Source organism: Trachemys scripta, chromosome 6, assembly GCF_013100865.1.
Source record: "Trachemys scripta elegans isolate TJP31775 chromosome 6, CAS_Tse_1.0, whole genome shotgun sequence".
Lineage (NCBI taxonomy): Eukaryota > Metazoa > Chordata > Testudines > Emydidae > Trachemys > Trachemys scripta.
Genome location: NC_048303.1, coordinates 116,392,828 through 116,412,805, shown reverse-complemented (window position 1 = coordinate 116,412,805; position 19,978 = coordinate 116,392,828). Strand labels below are relative to the sequence as shown.

Sequence of the window (19,978 nt, the reverse complement as noted above, 5' to 3'; positions counted from 1 at the left end):
GACGAAGTGGGTATTCACCCACGAAAGCTCATGCTCCAATACATTTGTTAGTCTTTAAGGTGCCACAGGACTCTTTGTTGCTTTTTACAGATCCAGACTAGCCTAGCTACCCCTCTGACAATTGACTCCAGGGGAGATTGTATTGCTTTAACAATACTGGTGTAGTTAAAGCAGAGCAACTTTTGTATGCAGAGAAGCCCTAAGATGCTAAGGCTCATAGTAGGACTCCTCAGGAGTCCTAGGGAAATGATAGCATGTGATCATGTAATTTAGAGACTATATTGCAATGCATATGTACAAGGGGCCGAGTTAAGGTTGCACTGGCAGCCTTAACTGTGGCAATTCCTAGCTTCTGAGTGCTTCACATAGCAGATTTAAGAGATTCTTAATATCTTCTCTCTGGTGTAACTATAGGGTGAGATGTTGTACCTCTAAGAGGCACAGCACAAATCTCGCAGCTGTGGGAGACAGAAGGCAAAGGTGGCTCTTTGCACTCCCCTGAGTGCAGGCCTCACCAAAGGCTGAAATAGCTGGCTGAGCTGCTTGTGTGCAGCCCCACAACCCACAGCTGCTCAGAATGACCTTAGCACTGCAATTCACCTCCCCACCACCACCCGCCCCAATGCACCCTTCTCAGCTCTGGCCCCCAACCCCATAGGTTGGGGCTTTTGGGGGGTGGAGGGGAGCATGTAGGGCAGCCTATGGCTGCCTGACAAAATGTCTGCTGTAGTGGAATCCTGCACAAGCCCGCTAAGAAGCTTTTCTGTCCCTAGACACTGCCACATCACTGTACAGGGGCTGTAGCAGGAAGGAGAATGCACCCCAGAGCGTGTGTACTGTATTACGTGGACATGTGGTGTGTGTGTTTGTTTTGTATGTACATGATGTGTGCAAGTATATAAATAATATACTTTCAGATATTCTCAAGCATGGCCGGTTACCCATATTTTGAAAAATGTTTCAATTTCTTCACTTCCCAGAGCATCCTATTCTGGATTCCCCATGTGATATTAAGTAACTGTAGCTAGTTCCCTCAAATCTGTATCCTTTTTTTTTTTCTCTGTGTGAAAAGAAATCCCAGTATTACAATCCAGCTGCGTCTCAGCCACCACCTCTCGCACTTGAAGGAAAATGTGGTGACGGTCTCATCAAGGCGAGAGGATTTCTAACACGTCATGACATTCCTCTCCCTAAATACGTCCTAGCGAAGTCACAGTTACAGGTTCCAATTACAGGTTCCACAGTCATTCCATTTACAGTTTCCAAACGGTGGTTTTAGTTTGGGGGAGGGGGCGAAGCAATGCAAGTTGTAGCTTAAGCATTTCACATAAAGAGAAGAAATACGCCATTAAAATATCATGAGTAGCTTAAAATACATCGTTACTCTGAAGGGATTGACTTTTTCCTCTTCAAGCTTCAGCACAGAGATTCAGTAAGTGCACGAGGTAAAAACAGTGGGATTCAGCTGACACTTAATAATTGCTCCATATTTACTAAGTGGTTTACTTCAGAAGGGACCAAATTGTGCCCTCTTCAGGGCTGCATTAGGAACTTTGGATCCATATCTATTTGACTTTAAATGGAGTAGGTTGTAGCTGCCTTTTATCTTTAGAGTGTGGCCTGTTTCTCAAAGTTAGGTGCTGGATCTGAACGTCTCCCAACTGTAGGAGTCTCCATATTTGGCGTTTTGATTTGAGCCTATCTCTGTCTTTTAAAAGAGAGTTGTGGCCCCTGGAGGCTACGTATCCCATCCTGCAGTGGACCACACTCCTGTATTAAAAATGAGGACAGCCACAGTCTGGACTGAAGAACGTTGTGGTCCTCATTGGGGGCTCATCCAGACTGCGAAGTGCTGAGCAAATCGCTTACGCCCATGCTTAACATTGTCAGTGAGACTACTCACATGCTTAAAGTTAAGCACAGTCTTAAGTGCTTTACTGGAATGGGGCCAGAGTGATCAGCGCCATCCAGGTGTCTGGTGGCACCTTAAAGACTAACAGATTTATTTAGGCATAAGCTTTCGTGGGTAAAAACCTTACTTCTTCGGATGCATCCCACGAAAGCTTATGCCCAAATATATCTGTTAGTCTTTAAGGTGCCACCAGACTCCCTGTTGTTTTTGTAGATACAGACTAACACGGCTACCCCCTGATACTTGACACCATCCAGGTGTTAGCCTTTGATCTGTAGGCCCCACTTTGACTATTCCTTCTTCATTTCTTGGTACATGTAATCATTGTGAACCTGGTTTACTACTTTTGTATGTCCATAGTTCGTACTACTGTTTCTGGTCTGACTCAACCAAGTGAGATGTTAACATGGCCAGCATTACTCCCTGGGTTGAATAGAAAACTGAAATACCAGCCAAGGAAGCTCTCTGAACAGCTGATGCAATTCTTCAGGAAGAATCTGCAAAACACCACCAAACAAAGGCAGTTTTTGTCTGTGACAGTTGTGGTTAAAGATTATCATTAGTAATGCTGTACGAACCCAAAACTGATTCTACTTTGAATAATGACGACAGGCCAAGCTAGGTAATGAGCTTGGGCAAACCTTTCATGCTAAAGTTCTCAGTGATCCACTGATATTTCTCTAATGTTATTGGCTAGAATTTTCAAAAGCATCAACGTGACATAGCTGCACAAGGACTGTTAACTTCAGGACTTGTGCTCCTAAATCACTAAGGCTTTTGAAAATCTCACCCATTATTACTTTTTAAAATACATTTTGTTTTGCTCTTTAAAAAAAAAGCAGGAAAGAAAAGGCAAGAAAATGGGGGATACTATCGTTTTTCCTCCCTGCTTTTTTTTAATAGCAAAACAAAATGTATTTTTAAAGACTTAACATAAAATAGCAAATTGATGACAAAGATTTTTGAATTACCGGCTATTCAATAGGACCTATTACAATAGAGTTCTCTCAATAGAAACACCCACATACCTACTCTCTCCGCTAGCAGCTGTCCTGATTAATTTTTAATTAAAAGAGGCTTAAAATTAAACATTATACTGAATCCAAATAATCTCACCTTTTCACTTTACTGCTTCTTTTAGGCCCTGATTCAGCAAAGCACTTAAGCACATGCTTAAATCCCTGTGGGATTTAAGAATATGCTTAACCTTAACCATGTCCTTATTTGCTGGGTCAGGGCCTTAATCTGTCACTGGCCACTTCTCTATTAAGGGAGAGGATCTTAAACTTTTCTGGCTATTCAGCATTTGATTAAGCACTGTTTAACTGCCTGCATTGTAGCAACACATCCCTATTATGCAGAGTTTGGACTATTACAGCCTCTACTAAGTAACAGTCCTTGTTGCCATTCGCTATTATTAGGCTAACTAGATCGCTTGGGAAACATCTTAGAAAACGGACAGTCTTTATTATACTGCACTGTATCCAAGACAGGCTTAATGTATCACATTGGTGAACGCTGGAGGAACGGAGCAAAGCCCACAAAAGGAGTCCCGGACTGAGAGCCAGAGTCCTCAGCCACAACTACTTGGAATGCTGACGCGGCTGGGCTGTGAGCCACAGAGCACGGGGAAGATGCTTCCTCCAGGCACAGTTTCCGACCTGTGGACAGACCCGCCCTGGCCAGCCACCCAGAACAGAAATCCAACCTCCAGCCTGCCCCAAAAGAGAACCGTGGAGGGAGTGCTGTGTCCTCCACCGTGAGTCTTCCCCGCTGATGCCTCTCCCTCCACGCCTTTGACTCGCAGCTACTAATCTGCATTTAGCCCTGGGGTGGGCCCCAGGCTCTGGAATCAAGATGGACCAAACCCTATAAAAAATCTCTCCTCTTTTAAAGTGCGTGTGCTCCTCCCTAACGCCGAAGCAGTCATTCTTCTAACGAGGGTTTGCCAACCCTCCAGGATTGTCCTGGAGTCTCCAGGAATTAAAGGGGGGGAGGGATAGCTCAGTGGTTTGAGCATTGGCTTGTTAAACCCAGGGTTATGAGTTCAATCTTTGAGGGGGCCACTTAGGGATCTGGGGCAAAATCACTACTTGGTCCTACTAGTGAAGGCAGGGGGCTGGACTTGATGACCTTTCAAGGTCCCTTCCAGTTCTAGGAGATACAATATCTTCACTAATTTAATTATTTATTTTATTAATCTTGAATTAAAGATTATGTCATGTGATGAAACCTCCAGGAATGCGTCCAACCAAAAATGGCAACCCTACCTCTACCAGGCTGGTTCTTAACCTTTCCCAGACTACTGTACTCCTTTCAGGAGTCTGATTTATCTTGCATAGCCCAAGTTTCACCTACTTGCTTACAAAATCAAACCTCAAAATACATGGGTGTCACAGCACGCTATTACTGAGAAATTGCTGAGTTCTCATTTTTACCATATAATTATAAAATTAATCAATTGGAATATAAATATGGTATTGAGCCTGTTTTTCATTTGTGAGCCTTGTCTGAAGCCTGAGCCCCACGGGGCCCCCTGTGGTGTAGGGCCCTGGGCAGTTGACCCGCTTGCCACCTTCTAATGCCAGCCCAGCACTTGTGATCCCCCTAAACCCATCCTGTGACCCCCCCAGGGGCTGCAACCCCCAGGTTGAGAACCACTGATCTAAATGAGTTGAGTGCCCCCTGGAAGATTTTTGCATACCCCCCATGGGTGTGTGTACCCCTGGCTAAGAACCACTCAAGCATTTCATTATAATTAATCTGTGTGCTCCTGTGCCTGGTTTTAAGAATTATGCATTGCTGTAAAAGATGGCGCTGGTTTTAAATAGTGTGACATGTCAAACAGTTTCACAGCACCATGGCCCGTCAGTTAGAACACAGCAATCAGGAGTCCCGTCTGGGTTCGAGCCCCGGTCCCCCCACAATTTGTAAGAGGAATGAAATTAAAAGACAGTACACTGAGAACGAATGCAAAGAAATGCTAAGTGTCTCAAGCACAGCCAACCCGTGGAACTCATTGCTCATTGGAAGCTGGATTTTTTTAAAGGGCTGGATAATTATATGTCTATTAATAATAGCTAGTGAGGCACGTTTAATACAGTCTCATACCTGGGGGCAATTTAGTAAAGCAGTTAAGCCTGTACCTAATGTCAGCGGGACTTCAGCATGTCCTTAAATGCTTTGCTAAATCAGGACCAGAATGATTAACCGCCAGGGTTAGGAAAAAATAACCCCAAACACTCTCACTCCATGCCTCCATGTATAGCATGTCACAACCGAGCTGATGATTTTGCTTTCTTCTGAAGCATAAAGTATCGATCATTGTTGGAGGAAGACACAACTAGAAGGTAGATTAGTGGCCTGGAGAACAATTCATGTCAATGGCAAAACTCACAACATTCAGTTGTAGCTGACACCCCATCTACAGTATTGGAAATCCTCTGTTCTGTGAATGGGAGGGGTTATTTTTTAAGGTGTAAGGGGTCTGATCCACAGCCCAATGAAGCCAATGGGAGTTGGGGTTTATAAAGTCTCATTTGCTTTTTCATTTCACAGTACTTCTGTGCCAAGCTATCACATTAAAATCTGCTTCTCTGATATGCAGTAGATCTCACAGTGATATCAAATAGCTTATGCACAGGTTGTGTGTGCATGTGTGTCTGTCTGGCCACAAACAAAATGACTGATCTTTTTCTTTACTGCCAAAAAGCAGTTTGTTTATTTTTATACTGAGTTTCCACAAATCTGGTTCTATAACACCTAGAGACCTCAGCACTTCATTAAAAAGTCTGATGTCGCAGGTTTAGGCAGCCTTTGAATTTAAACCTATTTGAATTGTCAATTTCCTTTAACGGCTTCACTTTGTAGACTGCAAAGGAGATAAACTCACACACCTAGTCGCTTTCTAGACCAGGCGGATGGGCTCAGATTTGAAATTAGGCGTGTGTCAAGGAGTTTTTCCAAAAGTCATAGAATATGTTTCTCTGGCAAACCGCACTGGAGTATTTGGAAGGATGCAGAAATGTTCATTGGCCATTAATAAGCACCATCTTGTCTGGCTTCACCCGCACAGGTTATCTGTGGTCATAGATGACCAGTACAAATGAAGCAAGAGAGCTGGAATGCCAGCAGTGGACGTTTCAGGTGGAAGTTTAATTACAAAATTAAGGGGTTTTGAATGTTTATGCTGCAGCTGTGCAGGGGCAAGAGAGATTCTTCACCCCCTCCATTTGTTCAGGGGATTTCAAGTGGTAGACAGCAGAGCAATCCACACTGCTTTCACTGGGTGACTGGGAGACACAAACCTCTCCCCTTGTGAGGAAATTGCTGGTTCCGTTGTGGATAAAATCAGATGCAGGGTGGGACTTGGAGTGGACAAACATTAAATCTCTTCTGGGTGGATTCAGGCCCATGAGGCTCCACAAAATCAGCCAGGGATGCTTCATTCTGCAACCTGCTCTTTGGACTCCTATCCTCCTAGCTAGTGAAGGGCACTGGACAAATCATTTCTGGTGGAGATTGTCAACACAGCCCTTAGGGCTGCATTATGATACCTTTACACATTCCAAGTAGTAATTTCCCACTCAGATCATCCCATTGACTTCTGCTGAACTATATGTGGAGTAAGCGCTGTTCACTATGAGCTAGGGAAGTCTGGCCCTTAGGGAGTGCAGGTGGCCAGGCTATTGTGTAGCCTTTGCTAAAGAAACCATCACTGGATACTGACAATCTGGCTAACTATCGTTTTGTATCTCATCTGGTTGAAACAGAGAAGGGTGGCACAATAACAAAGGGATATGAACTGGCCATCAACTAGTTTAGGCTGGTAATTAGCTGAAGGTTTCTAACTATCAGATGAGTGAAGTTCTGGAACAGCCTTCCAAGTGAGGGCAAAAAAACGTAATGTGTTTCAAGACTGAGCTTGATAAGTTTATGGAGTGGATGATGTGATGAGACTGCCTACAATGGCAGATGGCCCATCCAGGACTGCTATTAGCAAATATCTCCAATAGCTGGAGATGGGACAGTAGATGAGGAAAGCTCTGAGTTTCTACAGAGAATTCTTTCCAGAATTCTGGAAAGAATTCTGTCTGGCTGGTGGATCTTGCCCACATGCTCAGGGTCTAACTGATCACCATGTTTGGGGATGGTAAGGAAGATTCCCCAAGGTCAGATTGGCAGAGACCTTGGGTGGGGGGGGTTGCCTTTCTCTGCAGAGTGGGGCAAGGGTCACTTGCTGGCTTGAGCTAGAGTAAATGGTGGATTCTCTGTAACTTGAAGCCTTTATATGAAGATTTGAAGCCTTCCATAACTCAGCCAGATGTTATGGGCCTATTACAGGAGTGGGTGGGTGAGGTTCTTTGGTCTGCAATATGCAGGAGGTCAGACTAGATGATCATGATGGTCCCTTCTGGCCTTAAAGTCTATAAGTCTATGAGTCTAAGGCTGTTGGATGACTCTGAATAGTGAGATGCCTCAGATCTTCTTGATCCTTGTCAGTTTGGGTACAGACCTGGGTATGGAACAGGAACTGCACTTGTGGGTTTGGTAAATGATCTCTTGCTGGCAATGGATGAAGATTAAGGGTGGGATTTTTAAAAGCACTTCTTCTTAGCATATGTGCAACATGCCACGGGTGGCACGTGACCAGGATTCATCACCGAATTTGGTCTGCTGGTTGGATCATTAGCTTCCCCGGCTTGGGCCAGGTACTAACGGGGAGTTTGAGATGAAAAAGCACTGAAGTGGCTTAGGAGCACAAGTTCCTTTGAGAGTCACTGGGACGTGTGCTCCTAAATCACTTAGGTGCTTTTGAAAATTCTATCCTGAGTGACCATGCTGATAAAGTGAGATCTATACGCTGTCTCTGATACCACTGATCTTGATGTCTTGTTGACTCACTTGCTGACTGTAGCAATAGTAAATATGGCAGCTTCATTCCTCCTTGTTCCTTTTTCTTTCCCAGAGGCTGGCATCGGACAATTTAGCCTTCATTCCTAAAGGTGCTGTTGTCTGGCATTCCATCTTGTCTACCCTCTTATACAACATGTATATCGGACCATGGGGAGAGAGGAGTTAGTGAGAAGGCACACACCGGTGCGCTTTAGGCGTACCAACACCCTAAGTGTATCTTACCATCCATAGATTCACCAGTGTGTCTCGTTGGATGACAGCTACCGGGTAGAAGCTCACTCCAGATGAGACTGTACTAATTCTGATAGGCTGAGGGGGAAATATATGGAAAATATGGTGAGAATCCAATGTATCACCTTATTGAGTGTGTGCTACTGCCACTTGTTACCACAGTCCTGGGCTGATGTTCATTACCCAGCTGCTGTTAAACTAGCACATACTGATGTAAGATTTTTTTTGTCTTGGTTTGGCTAGGAGATTGTGAGCATTTCCATAGACACTGCTTTTGGTAAATATACTTCAAAAAATCACAACGAACATCTATGGCCTTAATCGTCTTCACTTTTCTAAAGCATGTTATGTTTAGATCCCACTGCTTTCTGTTGGAGCATCGCTCTTTGCTTTTGATTCTATAAGTATTTTATGTGGCTATCCCTCCGAGCCCTTGCATTATGGCTCATAAGATGGCCTATATCCGGGCTGGGATTTCACTTCTTCTAGGAGTGGTTAGTTTGAGTGGTTGGAAATTCAGTTTTCATTAGCAATTACAAATAACTTCAGATTGACAAATCAGTGGCGCATATAGTATATACTGTAAAACGGACACTCTGACTTCTGGCTGACCTGACATCTGGCTAAACCCCTCAAGGATTAGCTAGTGTGTATGATGTGTATAATATTTAAAGTGCTAATTAGTGATTCAGTGAGGGCTATCAAATATTTAAAAGCAGATTTGGCTTCTCCTCCAGCTCAGGGAATACAGTTTTCCTTCTTATGACTCTTCTCTTTTTTTTTTCCATGTAGTCAAAAGCGCTTCGAGAAAAATGGCTGCTGCAGGGTATTCCTGCTGGCTCAGCAGAAGAAGAAGAAGCCAGAAGGAGGCAGTCAGAAGAGGATGAGCTCAGAGTGAAAAAGCTTGAAGACAACATCCACAGGTAGGTGCAGTTTTCCTTTACTTTCACAGGGCTAAATTCTGCCCTTTGTTGTGCATGTGTGGTTTCCCTTAAACACCTGGGCCAGATTCTCCATTGCCTTGCGCCTCCTGTAGTCATTACATCAGTTCACAGTGAGTGCAAAAAGTGTGTACACGCTGCTCACCATTCTGCTTTTCACTGGTGTAATTGACTACACGAGATGCAGGGCAACAGAGAATTTCGCCCAGGGAATTGTATGTGTGTGTTCAGCTGCAGAACTTGGCCCCTTCCCTTTTTCTTTTTTTTATCTATTTCTCATTATACCTATTCGCTTTTTTTGTTTCAAATGATGTGTTCTAAAACCAACAAGAGCAAATGCTTTTCCTTCTGGAGAGCAAGCCCAAAGGCCAAATTCTTCGGTCAAGTTATACCGATGTAAATCCTTAGTCGTCGAAGTCAGCGCAGAGCCAGCATAAGATTGTCCCACAGCCTTCATGCATTTGCAATTCCGGTCTGCAGAGTGGTCTTGATCCTGAAGGAGAGGAAGGATGGTCCATTGGTGAGAGCACTAGGAGGTGAGAGACCTGGTTTCAGTTCCTTGCTCTGACACAGGCCTTCCAGTGTGCCCATGAGTAAGTCACTTAGCCTCTGTTTGCACCAGTTCCCTCCTCTGCCACAGCGACACCTGGACACTAGAGTGAAGGGATAACAAGGATCAAGACTTCTCTGAAGACCTGAATTCTTAATATACAGAACAAGTTCCATTGACAACTAGATCCGTCCCACCAGATCCCATTGAGGCAGGTGTAAGGGGGAAGTTCATGGAAGATAGGTCCATCAGTGGCTACTGGCTAAGATAGTCAGGGCTTCAGCGCCATACTCGAGGTGACTCTAAACCTCTGACTTCCAGAAGACGGGGTGGATCGCACCAACTGCCCGGTTCTGTACACTTCCCCCGAAGCTCTGGCACTGGCCACCATCAGCAGATACTTGGCTAGACAGACCATTGGTCTGACCCAGTATGGATGTTCTTATGAGTGGTGGAGAAAGGGGGAGACAGCAGGAATGTGAGCTAGAGGAGGGAAGCAGAAAGAACTGCAAACATCCTAAAATGCTGATTTCGGTTTGGTGTCACCACCCAGCCAGGGGAGATGCTGGGCGTTAGCCCAGGATGTGTCCCAGTAGCCAGAACACATTAGAGACTTGAGAGTGATGGGAGGAGTTGCATGGTAATATGCTGGAGAAGATGCTTAGCCACATGGCTTCAGTGGGACTACCTATATGCTTACAGGTAAGCACGTGCTTAAGTACCTTGCTGAATCAGGGCCAACGGCCCCTGCCCTCTCTCCCTTGGCAGCATGCTACTAAAGAGAGACCCTGTCCATTATGGATGGAGCTGGCCCAAACCGCTTAACTAGACAGACTGGAGTTTGGCTGAACCAAATACCCAAGAGCAGAGGAAAACTATTGTCTGATTATACGACAAGCCAGACGGGTGAGACTGTCATTGCACCATATGCCCAGTGTGCCAGGGACCTTGGTTCTCCATTAGAGATTCAGGCTGTGTCATATGGGTGAGTGCTGAACAGCTGCAGTATTGAGGCATCTGTGAAAGGAATCCTGTAACACAAATGCCTGGTTGCGGGGGGCAGAGTCCTACTGGAGAATAAGTAAAGTTCAGGGCAAAGAACAGGGCAACTGGCTTATTGTCATCTACTGGCAGTTAGCCTCAGGCGCCAACTTTAACAAATGAGAAGCACCCACTCATCCCCACCAGTTTGCAGCAGAACCTGCCTGTTGTTTACTGAGGATTCAGTTTCTTTCACTCAGGTTAACATGTTCATAAGGGTCACTCTCTTACTACTACTACTACTGCTACTACTTATTGCTTGTTTAAAATAAGAGCCACTATGTTGTAAGAGATTTCACTGAGCCTTTCCAGGTCAGAAATAAACACCAAGGCTTGGCAAGCACTCCAAATACAGTGCCAGAGTAGATACTGCTGCATATCAGATTGAAGTTAACACAGACGGCCTACAGTCCCACATGGGCCTGTTTTCCTGTGTTGTGAGGGGGTGGCATATATCTCTACCCTCGGGCAGTGTTAGAGCTAGCTCTGGATTTATCTGTAAAATCTGGGGCCTAGAACCCAGGCTGCTCGATCGGAGCAGACTTAGGCCAATGCTCGGTGCTACTGAAAATCCCACCCTAAATCTCTCTCGTTAAGACAGTGCCATTCCCTTGGTGCGAATTCATAGCACAGTGTTATTTGCAACAAAGGTCAGGAAACATTTCTAAAAACCATGATTTTTAATCTGACTATCTTACTTTAAATTGGATGGAAGATTAGGACCAAAATCTGGGAATCCCATCCTATTACATGGGAAGGGGAACAAGGCATTTGGGGAGGGGTGTCTCTCCCTTTGTGACAGGAGACAGCTCATAAACTCATAGACTCATAGACTTTAAGGTCAGAAGGGACCATTATGATCATCTAGTCTGATCTCCCGCATGATGCAGGCCACAAAGCCATCCCAACCCTTTCCCTTGACTCTGCTGTTGAAGTCCCCAAATCCTGTGGTTTAGAGACTTCAAGTAGCAGAGAATCCTCCAGCTAGCGACCCCTGCCCCATGCTGCGGAGGAAGGCGAAAAACCTCCAGGGCCTTTGCCAATCTACCCTGGAGGAAAATTCCTTCCCGACCCCAAATATGGTGATCAGTAGAACCCCGAGCCTGTAGGCAAGACTCTCCAGCCAGAGAGAAGTTGGAAAGGGTCCGGTGAGAGATCATTGGGGAGGACTGTCCCTCTCTTTGTATCAGAAGCAAACTCAGCATGTATGCATGGAGCTCGATGGTAGAAGATGGCACTAATACTATCATGGTAATTGCATGAGCCCACTTACAGCCTACAGCTCAAAGTCTGACATCTTTTTTTTTTCTTCTAATGTGGCATCTCCATTACTGGAGGTTTGCAACCATAGTAGCCCATTCTGTACAATCCCCTGCTAATCTCTTTGAGGATGAATAGTCCTTTTGAGCCACATCATCCATCCAAGGTCTTTTTTTTCTGCCTCATGTTCTTCTGCCATCAGCTTTCCTTTCCAGTGCCCATAAACATGCATCGCCTGTGAACCTCTTAAAATGTGTCCTGCAAATTGAATGTTTCTCCTCATAAGATCTCTGACCAGTGTTTGTTGAGTTCCAATACTTTTTGTTAGTTACATAAACTATCTGTCATGTTTTCAGAATTCTTCTATAACTTCATAAGTTGAAGACTAGTAGTCTCTTTATTGTCAGTTATTTGAATGTCCATGTTTCACAGCCATAATTTAATACAGACCAAATGTCTGCTGTTAAGAGTCGGAATTTACTGACACCTTTTCTCACATTGAATAGCAACTCACTCCACAAGTGGACCCATTGAAATCTTTAGGACCACATATACAGTAAGGCCCACCCACGGGAGGTGAGGGTATCAGAATCTGATCCTTTGTTGAAAAGAGTTGAAAAAATCAAGGCAAACAATGTTTAACTTTTTACTTTTTCCCGTTCTTTTTTAGATTTTCATGAAATGCAAGAGACAGGAAATCATAAATTATGGCCCATATCCTGCAAACTCTTATGCCTGAGAGTAACTTTACCCATGTGAGTAATCCAACTGACTTTAATAGGACCGCTCCTGTACAAGTGTTTGCAGGATCTGGGCCTATCTTAGTCAGCATTTCTGTCTACACAATCCCAGGCACATCCAGAAAGTCAGTATGTCTCATAGACATCATAAAAAACCAGTAGTAAAGTACAACAGTCCATAATATAGAAGCCATTACAAATAACTAAATACTGTTGTATAATTAAGCAGATAATTACCAACAAAGGGCACACAGAAGTACAAAACATACATAAAAGACAAAGCAGGGAAAGAAAGACTATGGCAAAATACAAGCAGAATAAGAGCCTTGCAGTAAAAATCACAGGCAGAATGACCACTTGATGTTTGAGATTATTTTAATTTGCTTAGAGAGTGAGGAATCATAGGAGCATTAGAAGCGTAATTAACCAAGAAAGAAAAGGCGAGATGGGTAGAGACACAGAGTTGAGAGACCTTTGTATCTAGGGATTTGGTTCTGACCTAGCCGACCGAATAAGACTGACTAAGCCTAATTCAAAGTGACTGGAGTTTGGCGTTGTATGCTTTCAGAAGAGAGAGTCTGGCGGCATAAGAGGGTGATCTATCTGTTTTGTCAAACTTCCTTGAGCAGCTGTAGGGTCATAAGTGCCTGGAAATCTGCTTTTTACACTAGACCAGAAGAAAACGTCTTCCCATGAAGAATCTTACTCCAGTGTCAGATAATCTAGTACTGGATGCTGATTTGGTTCTAGACTTGGGTAAAGATTCATTTTGAGGGAAGAGGAGATATTTTCTTCTAAACACTTGCACCAATCACTAGCTGAAATGTTTAGCATATATCGTGGGTTTGATCTTGCTTTGAAGTCCCATTAGACTCTTGCCTTTGACTTCAATGGGAGCATGATTGGGTCTAAACAGAAGTCAGATGGAACTTGGTTGAAAAGCATTCTTTAACTATTAGATTCAGCAAACATGATTGCAAGATTGTGTGGACTGTTTCTTTAAATCTGTGGCAGAATGCCAGGCAGAAGTGGGTAGGGGAATGCTCTAGGCAGGAATGCTACAGAGCAGCTGAAGCAAGGAAAAGAAGCATTAGTGATAATGCTGTTTTCCTTCTTCTTATAAGGTTTCTTCTTCAGGGTTGGAAGAAAGTAACTCTTTCTGTGATTCTTTGCCATTGTCACCTGACTGATATTCCCTGGGTTATACAGTTGCATTAGATTTGGGGCAGTAAATATTTGACCCCCTCCTCTCCCCGAATCACAAGCATGAAATGTATCCTTTGGTCTAGCAGCGAGATAAATGCCTAATGAAGTTTCGCAGACACATTCTTGCCTAAGTGCTGTAGGTGAAGCAAACATTGGAATGCTCTGTCTGCCTGTCGTGGTTATTTTTACCACATGACAGTCTGTTATTTTACAGCAGTAAATGGAAAATTGGCATTCGACATCTGGGTATTAACAGCCGGCCTTCGCAGAGTATGGCAGCCCACCCACTGCCTGCTGTTCCTTCCCAGTATTTGAAAGGCTTCCAGACTTATTTTATTTTATGCGATTATGTTATATAGTGTCCCAGAGACCTACATTTACTACAAAGGGTGGAGGATTTTTCTTTGCTGTGAAACCATTATGCAAGATGCTTACATGTAATAACCTCCGTGACAACATATTTCATCACTTGATGACTGAAGCCAGTTAACATGGCTAGTAACTTCCCTGATTGTACCTAGCTTTCACAGGCCTGCCACAAAACCAATGGGACTTCCATGAACTCCTTGGGAGGATGAATGCTATTCCCACAGACTTGCTTGAAACCCTGACTTGCTTTTATAACACTGTGCTCCTGGGGGGAAAAATCACTTGGCGAAATCCTCAGCTGATGTAAATTGGTGTCTCTCTATTGAAGTTAATGGAGCTACACCAGTTTATGCTGGTTGAGGATCTGACCCACCATCTCCAAAGGGGAGACAAATCACAGCTGGTTCTTTACACACTGTATTCAGAGCTGGATTGGGGTGGATGCGAGCTGCACCTATAGTGCATTGGTTTTGAAGAGGGTCTCAAAGCACCATGCACAAAGGAAAAGGGGAGAGACCTTTGTAACAGAGATGTGGCACTGTGACAGCGCTTGGGGTGGGAAAAACGGAAATGCAGTGGCTAATGTGTATGTCCACTGCCCTTTACTGGAGAATTTCAGAGCTACTCAAGTGTCATGTGCATTCATTGGCTAATGTCTGTAATGTCTGTAAGCCCTTTGAGGTTATGAAGTTGTGTGAGTGGGTGGGCGGGCGTGTGGGCACTAGCGTGCTAAGCAGGATTGGTTTTAAATTGTGACTTTTCTTGTCCTCTAGTGACTTGCCTCACAAAAGAAAAGCCTAATACTACCCTACTATAGCTAATGGAGATCTTTCTTTACTCTAGGGTTCAGGCCTGTGCTTTGGAGCAAAAGTCATGAGTTGTTCCCCCTGACTGGTGTACATTTTTGCTGGTGACTCTTTTGATAGCATGCTTGTTTGGGAGATTATAAAACAAGCATTTTTAATACCTACAGAGGATGCTCACGATAGGTGTGTTGCAAGTAAGAGCGATTTCCCACTGAGAAGAGTTGAGCACTGTGCCTACCAGGTCAATCACAAGGAAGGCTTCCCTTCAGCATATCTGGTACAGCTGACCAATGTGAGTCACAGATGAGTGCCATGCAGGTCTCGGATAGCAAGAGATGCATGGAGTGTGGGAGGTTGTCTGCCGCTTGGCTCTGACTGATTGGTGTCTAGCTAACAGCTGGCAGGCGGAGCTCACAATTTGGAGAGGGCCAGATCCAGACCAGGTGGAAGGAAATTAATCTCTGTTGAAGCCCACAGAATTGTATCCGCCTTACATCAGAGTTAACGTAGCCTTTATTGCTGAATATTCAAATCTGGCACTGTTGGAGTCCTAGTGACTGGGATGGGCTCACGAAGAGAGAACCCTTGCTGAAGATGCATAAAAGAAAAGCTTATTAACAAAAATAAATACACATAGGTTTGGGGGACGTTGTAGCCCAAGTTCCTCCCACATCAATTGCTCCATCCTGAGCCTTTTCTCCTGTCTCCTTGGAGCTCCCAGCAGACGTGAACTCTAAGCTAATTCCTGTCATAGTATCTCCTGCTCCTTTTCCCCACATCATCTGCTCTCCTGCTGGTGTCCAAAGTGCCAGTGTTTTCTCGTTCCGTTGTTTGTTCCCTTGGTCTCTTCCTCGTGCCAGGATTCAGATGTATTCTCTGTATATCTCAAACTGGGAACCCTGAATGAGGCTCATACTCTGTGGGGTTATCATCGATTCCAACAGTCAGTGAGAAAGGGAGGCTGCTTAGAGCAGAAGTGAGCATGCTCCCTCAAGCAGAAGGGCCATTTAAGATCAGAACCAACACCTTGAGCACCGTCCCCAAGCCCAAAGGCAGCCAGTGCAGATGCAGGAGCACAGGTGCTATGATACTTCACTTAACAAGCGGGCTGCCATATTTTATACGAGCCTCAAGCTTCCAAATGGATTGACACTGTAGCTTCAGGTAAAGCATATGCTGGAGGTGACTGAGGCTTGGCTCTTGTTATCATGAGCCTCATCAGCGAGAACAAATGGCAACCTCTTGGCCAGACTCAGCTAGACAAGAGCCATCTCGATTACAGCTGCTATTAGATCATTTAAAAGTAGCTTTTAGCAACATAGGTACATGTATATACCAATATACGGACCAATGGCCCATCACGAAGGCTACATTTTAGTCACGGATATTTTTAGTAAAAGTCATGCACGGGTCATGGGCAGCAAACCAAAATTCACGGCCCGTGACCTGTCCATGACTTGTACTATACCCCAACTAAATCCTGGGAGTGCCGCGGGTGCTGGGAGGGAGGGGAGGACATGGGTGCTGGGGTGCGGCCTAGGGGGGAGCCGCAGGTGCTGGGAGGGGTGGTCTAGTGGGTGCTTGGATGGGAGTAGCCCAGGACCCCCTCTGGTGCTGGAGGGAGGGTTGGCAGGGCTGGCAGGCTCCCTACCCGGCTTCTGAGAAACGGCGACATGTCCCTCCCTAAGCTCCTAGCTCTACGCGCTGCCAGCTCCACAGCTCCCATTGGCCACGGTGCCTGTGGGTGGAGGCAGTGCGTGGAGCTAAGAGCTGAGGGACATGTTGCCACTTCCAGGAAGCCCCCCCCCGCCCCAAGTAAGCGCCGTCCAGGGCCATCACCCCCTCCCACACCCCAGCCCTGAGCCCCCTCCCGCATCCAAACCCCTCCTGCTGCTGTTGGGGGGTCAGTGGCCAAGACTGCCCGAGCAGCAGCCGATGCGACTGGCCCAGGCACTGCCTGAGCTGCTAGGGCAGCCCCAGAGCCAGATGCCCCTGCTGCTGCAGAAGTCATGGCAGTCACAGACTCCGTGACAAACTCGCAGCCTCACCCATCACCTCTCGTACCTCTGTGCTGTGCTTGCACTGTTGCTTCAGAGTAAATATAAAACTATAAAGCACGTGGCTAATAATGTTATGCTGTACATGAGGTGACAACATTCCTGCCTCATGCTCGGGCTGATATTAAGCCTTGAAACGTGACACTCAATGCCCCCTGTCTTCGTGTGTATAACTACCTAAAATCTTCTAGCCCCTTATTAAATCTAGCGACACCGACGCTGACTTCCTAAAGTTGTAAATTGTGGTACATCATATATGGGAGACTTTGATAGATATTCACTTTATACTATCTCCGTTAAGTCCGTCTGTCCCCCCACCCCATCCCCGCCGCCCCATGGCAAACAGGATTTGACCCCAACTCCTCTCCTTCCATTGCTACATTCGTCCTAGCTTGTGTTTATTGGGTTGCCAACTCTCCTTATGAGTGAGCCTCAGCGTAACAAGCCGCAGGCCAGTCCTAGCATCGGAAAAGCCCCCGCAATCCTTTTAGTTGAACGCTGACCCAGAGAATGATTTTTTTAATAGGGCAGGAAAAACAACATCAAAGAGACTGCTCAAATGGAGTCTGAGAACAGTGTCTCCCTCACACACACACACACACACACACACACACACATTCACCCCTCTAAACATTAGAAGCAGATGATTGTTCTACGGTGCGTTTACAAATGGCATAAAGAATTAGGCAATATACCCTGAGGCACTTCATCTCTTTGCTTGTTTATACTGCTTGTTTCCTTTCCTTTGACCTGAAGCCATATTAATTCATCTTGCCGTGGTAAACATCTTCCTATGCACAATCTCTGCTCTTGTCCAGGCTAGGGATAACAGTCTACCAGCTGGGGGCAGATAAAACAGATTTTAGGACTTGACAGGGCAGTGGCAATGGACTAAACTAAAGTCTTCCAAAAGCAGTTTTTAAAAACTGGTTAGGTTCATGCTGATCTCTTGTCTACACTGGGTCTGGAGGTGTACTGTCCAGCTCAGGCAGACATACCCGCAGTAGCTCCAATCAGGCTAGCCCACTGAAAGCAGGGTGTAGCCATCGCAGTGCCAGCCTAAGGATTGGCTAGCCGCCCCAATACAATCCCAGCTGAGACCGTAGGGATGCACTAAAACAACTAGCCCTGCCTGCCGCTCATGCTGCTGTGGCCACATCCAATCTGATCCCCTGTATAACACAGACCCTAGAACTTCCCCATGATAATTCCGAGGGGCAGATCTTTTAGAAAAACATCCCATCTCGGTTTTGAAATTGCCATTGATGGAGAATCCAGACAAACTCTTGGTAACTTGTTCAAATGGTCGATTACCCTCCCTGTTAAAAAAATCACACATTATTTCCAGTCTCAATTTGTCTAGCTTCAACTTCCAGCCATTGGATCATGTTATACCTTTTTTCTGCTAGATCAGGGGTTGGCAAACGTTTTGGCCTGAGGGCCACATCAGGGAATAGAAATTGTATGGTGAGCCATGAATGGTCACAAAATTGGGGGTGGGGTATGGGCTCTGGGGTGGGGCTGGGGATGAGGGGTTTGGGGTTTGGGGGGCTCCGGGCTGGGATCAAGGGGTTTGGAGGGTGGGAAGGGGATCAGGGCTGGGGCAGGGAGTTGGGACGTGGGGAGAGGCTCAGAAATGCAGGCTCCAAGTGGTGCTTACCTCAAGCGGCTCCCGGAAGCAGTGGCATGTCCCTCCTCCGGCTCCTACGTGGAGGCACGTCCAGGCAGCTCTGCACGCTGCCCCATCCACAGGCACCGCCCCTGCAGCTCCCATTGGAGCACCAGAGGGGACCATTGGAGCGCATAGGAGCCGGAGCTAATGAGTCACTATTTCGTATTTTAAAACACAGATGTGCAACTAGAACTACTGGAAAACAGTGATTCATCAGGCTTAACAGGAGCATGGTCAAACAGTGGAAATCACTCATCATAGATGAAAATGTGAGGAATGGGTCTACCTACTATGGATATGAAAAAAATCAAAAAATTCCATTGTGAAGTGGTAAAACTACCCAGTGTATCCAGGGCCACCCGGGGGGGGGCTAATGGGGCAATTTGCTCCGTGCCCCGCAGGGGCCCCCACAAGAGTTTTTCCGGGCCCCTGGAGCGGAGTCCTTCACTCGCTCTGGGGGGCCTGGAAAACTCTCTTGGGGCCTGGGCCCCCGGAGCTTCTTGCGCTCCAGGTCTTCGGCAGCAAGTCGGCGGCGGGGGGTCCTTCCGCCCCGGGACCCGCCGCCAAAGTGCCATGAATACCCGCAGCGGGGGGTCCTTCCGCTCCGGGACCTGCCGCCGAAGCACTGGGTCTTCGGCGGCAATTCGGCAGCGGGGGGCCCCCGCCACTGAAGACCCCAGGCCCCCTAAATCCTCTGGGCGGCCCTGAGTGTATCCAGTGATGCAACGCCTCTGAGGTGTGACAACTGATGAGCCGGGGCAGGGAACAGCTGTGGTCAGTGGGTGCTGAGCATCCACTTTTTTTTCGGTGGGTGGTCCACCCACGGAGTCGGCGCCTATGGCCACGAGCACAAATCAGCTGTGCTGCTAGAGAGAGCAAGGAAGAACAACTGTAAGCCGTATGAAGAGAAAGTAAGATTCCAATTTTTAGCTGGTCACTATGTTGGGTATGTGCTCCCAGCTAAGCATGTAAATGTGTGGGCTATATTGGCAGAGAGAAAGGAGAGTCAGGACAAAACTGGGAGGAAAGATCAAACCAGTATCTTAGATGCCTATATACAAATGCGAGAAGTATGGGGAATAAGCAGGAAGAACTGGAAGTGCTAATAAATAAATACAACTATGACATTGTTGGCATCACTGAAACTTGGTGGGATAATACACATGATTGGAATGTTGGTGTGGATGGGTACAGCTTGCTCAGGAAGGATAGACAGGGGAAAAAGGGAGGAGGTGTTGCCTTATATATTAAAAATGTACACACTTGGACTGAGGTAG

At 45.9% G+C, this 19,978-nt stretch overlaps 1 protein-coding gene across 2 annotated transcripts in view; it reads left to right on the top strand.

Annotated features, from left to right (window-relative positions):
* LOC117878784 (paralemmin-2-like) overlaps positions 1–19,978 on the top strand; it is a 171,731-nt gene that overhangs the window by 80,749 nt on the left and 71,004 nt on the right. For both annotated transcript variants that reach the window (XM_034773245.1, XM_034773244.1), the window contains exon 3: positions 8,852–8,982. In XM_034773245.1, coding sequence (XP_034629136.1) covers positions 8,852–8,982 — 131 coding nt within the window. The remainder of the gene's footprint in view (positions 1–8,851; positions 8,983–19,978) is intronic.